Consider the following 7,656-nt stretch of genomic DNA (forward strand, 5'->3'; position numbering starts at 1 on the left):
AGTACTAGTAGTAATAACCGTAATTATGTGATTGTTGTGTTTCATGTCATTTTACATAGTAACGGGAAGGTAATGTGACGAGTAGTGTAATTAATTAGTTTATATAGCAGGAAATTAAGTGGCATACTGCATTTTTTTTTTTAAAGAAAAGTAATAAGTAATGTGTAAATCATTATATTTTTTGAGAAGTGACCCTGATGGACCTGCAGATAATGGAGACATACAGCCCTGTTTCTACCAGTTGAGAAGCTGTCTAAAATATACATAAAATAAAAGTCCTTTGTAATGTATTGGCAGCGATGTGTTTCAGCATGTATTTCTCATTCTCCGCAGTTGAGGTCCTACTTTATCATATTTATCATTTCATAATGATCCAAATGTTTTCAGTGGGTGTGATGGCTGCATGCAACCACACAATTGAAATACTTGGGTAATATTCATTTGACCTTTTTGTTTTATGTTTTCATTATGCTCTAAAGCTTCTGTGATCATAAATTAACTAATTTAATACCTGTAATGTTTACCTGTAATGCATGACAGCACTAAGCTATAGTGCAAATGGTGGCATAGACTCTGTTTTGCATTGTTTGTTATTTTATATGGTTATATGTTATATTAATTATATTTCAGTTCTTTCTGAGTAACCTGGCCTCTGCTCTAGTCCTGAAAGAGGAGGCTGAGGGTGGAGCTGGTTTAAATTCAGAAGCCAATAAAATGGACTGGACCATCTATTGCGATCATGTAGGGGGAATGGGGTTCTTCTTAAATAAGCGTTAGCTGTTATCTCTCTAGTTTTCACCTTTGGGGTATATCATGATTTATTCATTTGCTATATAACTGGAGCTTTTTCTCATTTGGGCAGGTCAGTTTGTTGAGTTATGTTTTGTTAAGTGACTTTTGAGTAGAGTGTTGTTAGTTTAACCTCTTCTATGGGCCGACTTGGTTCTAAAAAAAAAAGTTTATTTTTGTCATTTTGAATTTTTGTAATCATCTTGTCTTTTTTGGGGGGTATAATAAAATCTATTTTTTTGAAGATTACATTTGTGCCTGTGTGTTCCTAGATGCTTGGTTCATGATAGTGGGTGACAGGTCAGTGTCACCCACTATCAGACAGGTCAGTGCAGACAGGTCAGTGTAAGATCTGTGACCGGTAGAAAAGAGCATGTTTAACAGACCTGGATATCTTTTTTCTTTCATGTGTAAATTTACTTTAACATCAGCAATCAGGTAAGAGGTCAGATGACTGTAGTTAACAACTCGAAAAGTCAGTCCAAGGTTTTCCAATCATGTGGTGATAACTTCAAACATGGATAAGTCTGCAGGCAGCAGATAATGTGATGTGTGCTATTGTGCTAAAGTTTCTTCACAAAAAAACATCACCCTAGTTTAAGGGTTCAATGTTGAGGACGAGAGTAAAAACAACCATGGTCCAGAAGAGCTTGGTCAAACAATTGATTTTAATGACCATACGCAGCGTGGGGAGATGTACACTGCAAAACATCAGCTGTAGATCTGCCCAAAAAGACACTTCAGATTGATTTTGATTCATCAGGGTTAACGCCCCCTCATGCGTCATCAGATACAATACATGCATACGTCAAATCAAAACCACAATGACTTTTAACACAGTTTGAAAAGAACACCGCCTCGTCTCCATCCCAGGTGTCTTCCTGTCGCATGTCCTGCCCGCTTATTGTCTGGAACATCAGGCACACATTCTGCAACAAACTGTTCTCTTGCAGGCACAATTTTGCAGTTGCAAGCTTTTACAAAATATCATTTGAACCTTCACCTACCCCTGAGTCTAACTGCTGTGTAAGTGTGTGTGTGTCAACCTGAAATGCACTCAGTTTCACCTCTCACCTCACCAGCTAAACCTTGTAACCTTTCCACCAGACAGAAGGCCAACACGTACACATTTAAGATTATAACAAGCATTCAAAAGGATTTAAGATTATTGATAACTGCACCTTGTTACGAAATCAGTTTCACCCCGGTTCTTTTATTCGTCGAAACTTCCAGAGACGGCACCGGAACTCAGTAGTTATTTCACAAAACCTTTATTCATCTTCATTTAAGCATGCATTTCTAGAAGGGAAGACGAGGCCGGTGTGTCCCTCTGCAAAATCTTCACTCCTTTGAAACACAGTTTTGTAGGGGCGACCCTATCATAAAACCCCCCACGGTGTGCTGCAAACTCTGTGTCTGTGTCTGTGTGCACGTCTGTCTATGTGAGCGCACATGAGTGAGTGTGCGTGTGGATGTGTGTGCGTGACAGTTAAAACACTGTGGGTGTAGGTGACTCCCTAGAGGTCATAAAAACCCATCTCCCTTCCAGACCAAAGTTATCCAGTTACAAATGTTGAGACCCCCACCCAAACATTCTCTGGGGAATTTCCACTCAGCATTAACTCCTCTCTGTTTTACTTTCACAGTTCAACTGGGGAGGGTCTCCTATACTCTACTCCTAAGTTCATGACACAATCAGGCCTTTATTACATTGAGGGCAGTGTCAGTGTCTCTACAATAATGCTAGATTCTATGTTAACACATTTTTAAACTCTAAAATAAGCTAAACATTCCTACAACCTGTAATAAAGGCTAATTGGGTACCAATATGTTTAAAACATATGAATGCAATATCAATATTAATTATTAATGCAATGGTAATGATGATGATTATTAACAACAGCAGCAAAATATTTCTCTAATCCCCACACCAGTCACTGGCTATGGCTAAAAAGGGCTGACATCACTTGGGCAGCTAAGGCAGTCAGCTAACCGCGAGAGAAAAGAAATATTCCGCTCTACTCCCCTCTGCTCTTCTTCCCTTTTCTGGGAGGCAGTGGGGAGGAGTGTATAGCCCAATCCGGTGGGGAGGTGTGGGAAGCCAGATCGGGTGCCCCCCTTCCGGTGCTCCTCTCTCCTACCTTGTCCGTTTTGTCTTTCTTCTCTCTATCACCTTTTCTATCCCCTTGAAAAAGTTAGGCTCCATAATACTAAAGAGGTAAGTATTATTTCTCAGTTGCAGTGAATAGATAGAAAATAAACTGTAGGAAACTAAACAGAAGAAAGAAGAGAAATAACAGTTTAACATAAACCAGGGACACACTCCAGGGCCTGATCAACCGTGGCAGGGCCTCCTTGGATGTGGGTGTCTAGTGATAACGGCCGAAACACCAGATGAATCCAAGGTCCACAACTGACGATGTGTCCCAAATTTTAAAATGATACTCTAGATCAGATCTCTAATCCCCAAACCTAACCAAGGAAGGAAAATGGCAGCTTAGCCTGGGTAAAAGACCGAAAGTTGAGGCACACAACGATGTTGTGTGCCTCAACTTTCAAGTTTTTGGGCTTTCCTCATAACAGCCATCCCTCAAGAGTCTCTCCATCTAAAGCAATGCACAATCAAGGACTGTAACATCTGGTCCTTTTTACTGAATCACTGAATGATATGACTTTCGATTTTTGGATGTTCAGTCTTTTGCACATTTCTATTGCACAGGTGTCTGCACTGTCTACTGACTGTATCGTTCTGTTCTGTCTGGTGTTGCACTATCTTTGTTGTTGAGCTGTACGTTACTGAAAAATCTCATAAGATTACAGTAACGCGTTACTTTGCACCCTGTTTCAAAGTTAACATGTTCGCTTAACGGGCAGGGAAAGATTCCCACTCTGAAACCAGGTGGAACACGCATCCCTGGGAGGGTTGTATCAGGATATAAAGGGTCACAAAGCAACAAATTAATGTGTTAAACCCAACACTGCTTGTAAACTGTAATTAACTGACCTTCTGTTGTAAAATTTTATGTCTTGTAGGGATTCTGTTTGCAAATGGAGAATCATGGAAAGAGCTGAGATATTTTGCTCTCACCACCCTCAAAGACTTTGAGTTCGGCAAAAGACTTTCTCATAAAATCTTGGCAGAGTGTCGCTATCTCATTCAAGTGATCGAAGAGCATAAAGGTATGGAGATAGCATGTATACGCAGTGTTAAAACAAAGACCAATTTAATTTTGCTGAGGTTTGTTTTAATGCTATCAGAATTAATTATTAATGTCTTAATCTTGTCCACATGTTGGGTTACAGGAGAACCATTTGATACAGCACTTCCAATAAATTATGCAACAGCCAATATTATCTTCTCCGTTGTGTACGGATGTAGATTTGACTACAATGACCCGATATTCACAAAAATGGTGAAGCGAGCCAATCATGCCACATGTGTCACAGGTTCTGCATCAGTCCAGATTTGCTTTTTCACCCCCCCTTTTTTTTACTCTCTTTTAAAAAAAAAAGAATGACATAAAATATTAACAGTGACTATTGTTACCTGTGTGGCATAAACTGAATGGTAAACATCTGATTTTATGTTGAAGCAGACTCTGTCTGTATATCAGTTTTTTACTGTTTTACTGTTGTCCATTGAGCCAAACAAAAATATTCACATTTCATGATGGGAAGGCAAAATCTAAAATAGTGATTGAAAGCATAAAGTGGTCACAAAGATATGGAAAATACCAAATGTATACGTAAAACAATGCATGACGATGGTGCTTCTGTAAAAATGAAAGCATTACTTGAATCTTTACTTTGTTACTGTTTAATTTTACAGCTTTATAACATGTTTCCCCGGCTGTTCAGATGGATTAAAAACCATCAGGTGGTGTTAAAAAATGTTGAGACGACCATCAGAGATGTAAAGTACTTAATTACGTAACTGAAAGAGACACTGGACCCTGACATGTGCCAAGGGTTTGTGGACTGTTTTTTGATTTGGAAGCAGAAAGAGAAAGTAAGACGGCATGTTTTGTCTTTTCTAACATTTTAAAAAGTGGCTTAGTGTTCAAAACAGTGTTTCCGTTTTGTTATTATACTATTATCATAATGTGTTCTCAAACGCAGAACTTGTGCAAGTTAAGTGATTTCATTTACAGTGACAGTGAATTGTGGTATTTACAAAGTGTTTTAGCCATTCACAGTTCAAGAGTCTCTTATTTACAAAGTCCAACAAGGGAGGTGATTCCAAACTTCCAGAGCTGAAACAAATTCCTCCTCTTCAGCCACACAAAACTCTCTCCCGTACACTCCACTGGGACGTCCTTAACAGAGGAAATATGAGTTAGAAATCTTTGTGAAGAGAAAATGAGAGTTTTTTACAGAGACGATGAGGAGATTGCTACTGCGGTTAGACCGCACTCAGGTGAAAATTGAAAGTCAGGTCCCAGCTTGGATAGTTGTCAGCAGATTGCAAAGTGCCTCACAGATGCTTGATTTCTTCAGGCGTGTTCAGGAGTGGGTGGAGGTAAAGAAACAGGTAAAGCACATACAGTGGCTTGCAAAAGTTTTCGGACCCCTTGAACTTTCCCACATTTTGTCACATTACAGCCACAAACATGAATCAATTTTAGTGGAATTCCACATGAAAGACCAACACAAAGTGGTGCACACGTGAGAAGTGGAACGAAAATCACACATGTAATCTAATGTCAGTACAAATACAGCTGCTCTGTGACGGCCTCAGAGGTTGTCTAAGAGAATATTGGGAGCAACAACACCATGAAGGGATAAAGTTACTGAGAAATTTAAAGCAGGCTTAGGCTACAAAAAGATTTCCCAAGCCTTGAACATCCCATGGAGCACTGTTCAAGTGATCATTCAGAAATGGAAGGAGTATGGCACAACTGCAAACCTACCAAGACAAGGCCGTCCACCTAAACTCACAGGCCGAACAAGGAGAGCGCTGATCAGAAATGCAGCCAAGAGGCACATGGTGACTCTGGACGAGCTGCAGAGATCTACAGCTCAGATCTCATGTGGGGGACACAGCAAACATGTAGAAGATGGTGCTATGGTCAGATGAGACCAAAATGGAACTTTTTGGCCAAAATGCAAAACGCTATGTGTGCCGGAAAACTAACACTGCACATCTCTCTGAACACACCATCCCCACTGTCAAATATGGTGGTGGCAGCATCATGCTCTGGGGGTGCTTCTCTTCAGCAGGGACAGGGAAGCTGGTCAGAGTTGATGGGAAGATGGATGTAGCCATCTAATCTGACTGAGCTGGAGCTGTTTTGCAAAGAAGAATGGGCAAGGATTTCAGTCTCTACATGTGCAAAGCTGGTAGAGACATACCCTAAAAGACTGGCAGCTGTAATTGCAGCAAAAGGTGGTTCTACAAAGTATTGATTCAGGGAGCTGAATAATTACGCACACCCCACTTTTCAGTTATTTATTTGTAAAAAATGTTTGGAATCATGTATGATTTTTGTTCTACGTCTCACGTGTGCACCACTTTGTGTTGGTCTTTCACGTGGAATTCCAATAAAATTGATTCATGTTTGTGGTTGTAATGTGACAAAATGTGGAAAAGTTCAAGGGGGCCAAATACTTTTGCAAGCCACTGTAATAGGGCAGTCTGCTCCTGAACTCTGTACTCATGATGGAGAATTTGACCGTCCCACTCTGAGCTTGTGTCTCCTAGAGACCTCTTCCTGTTAAAAGGGAGTTCTTTCTCCCCACTACCACCAATAACTTGTTCATAGTGGATGGTCTGATCTTTGGGTTTTGCTCTGCAATATTGTAAGGGTTTTGTGTTTATAATATAAAGTGATCATTGGTAATATGTGGTAAAATGAATGCAGACAAAACCTATTTATTTTGTGTCTACAGAGCAGGTCCATGAGGAGCTGAGACATGTAGTGGGAAGCCGAAAAGTCAGTGCTGATGATAGGAAAAACCTGCCGTACACTGATGCAGTCATTCACGAGATCCAGAGACTGGCTAATATTCTACCTGTATGTCTTCCTCACCAAACTAGCCGAGATGTCACCTTCCAGGGATACTTTATCAAAAAGGTCAACTGCTCATCCACAAAAAATACCCTTTATTTGACATTTTGATTCACCTCTGATAACTTGAATCGCACATCTATGATAAATGTGCTCTTTTGCCTACAGGGAACTATTGTATTTCCCCTTCTTACTTCTGTCCTGTATGATGAGAGTGAATGGGAGAGCCCACACACTTTTAACCCTTCTCATTTTCTGGACAAAAAGTGTCAATTTGTCAGGAGCGATGCCTTCATGCCCTTTTCTGCAGGTATGACAACTTTGTCAGGCTTTTTTGAGAAAATTCTTACTAGCGCAGACATGATTCGTTTAAATGAGTGTAAACTCTTTGCATTTGCAGGTCGCAGGATGTGTCTCGGAGAAGGTCTGGCTAAGATGGAGCTCTTCCTCTTCTTCACCTCCCTCATTCAGCGCTTTCATTTCACTCCTCCACCTGGAATCACAGAGGATGAACTGGATCTCACACCAGCTGTGGGATTCACCACCCCTCCTTCATCCCATATGCTGTGTGCTGTCAGTCGCCAGTGAGAGAGGGCTTAAGCAGGGCTTCTCCTAAGACCCGAACTCTTCCATCGCATGCATTTTTAATTTCTCTTTGATATTTGCTCATATTGGAACCCGATGAATGTAAAAACAAAGAATTACCATATATATATATATATATTTTTTTTTTACCTAATTTTTGTTTCTAAGAAAAATGAGAGCCACATATGAGGATATTCATTTAAAATTTCGATAGAACAGTAGCAGTATAATGTCCTCGTAAGTGGATATCAGGCGCTTGTAGACCAAAATACTC

At 40.2% G+C, this 7,656-nt stretch overlaps 1 protein-coding gene across 1 annotated transcript in view; it reads left to right on the forward strand.

The window, feature by feature from the left end:
- LOC102307971 (cytochrome P450 2K1-like) overlaps positions 1 to 7,408 on the forward strand; it is a 40,272-nt gene extending 32,864 nt beyond the window's left edge. Inside the window, 7 exon segments of the mRNA XM_042228624.1 lie at positions 3,823 to 3,969; positions 4,093 to 4,248; positions 4,614 to 4,798; positions 6,491 to 6,557; positions 6,679 to 6,863; positions 6,966 to 7,107; positions 7,198 to 7,408. Of these exon segments, the coding sequence (XP_042084558.1) occupies positions 3,823 to 3,969; positions 4,093 to 4,248; positions 4,614 to 4,798; positions 6,491 to 6,557; positions 6,679 to 6,863; positions 6,966 to 7,107; positions 7,198 to 7,385 (1,070 nt within the window). The 3' untranslated portion in view covers positions 7,386 to 7,408.
- Positions 7,409 to 7,656: the final 248 nt, after the last annotated feature.

The sequence above is a fragment of the Haplochromis burtoni genome, unplaced genomic scaffold (assembly GCF_018398535.1).
Source record: "Haplochromis burtoni strain Fernald_Lab_line unplaced genomic scaffold, NCSU_Asbu1 Contig_336, whole genome shotgun sequence".
Classification (NCBI taxonomy): domain Eukaryota; kingdom Metazoa; phylum Chordata; class Actinopteri; order Cichliformes; family Cichlidae; genus Haplochromis; species Haplochromis burtoni.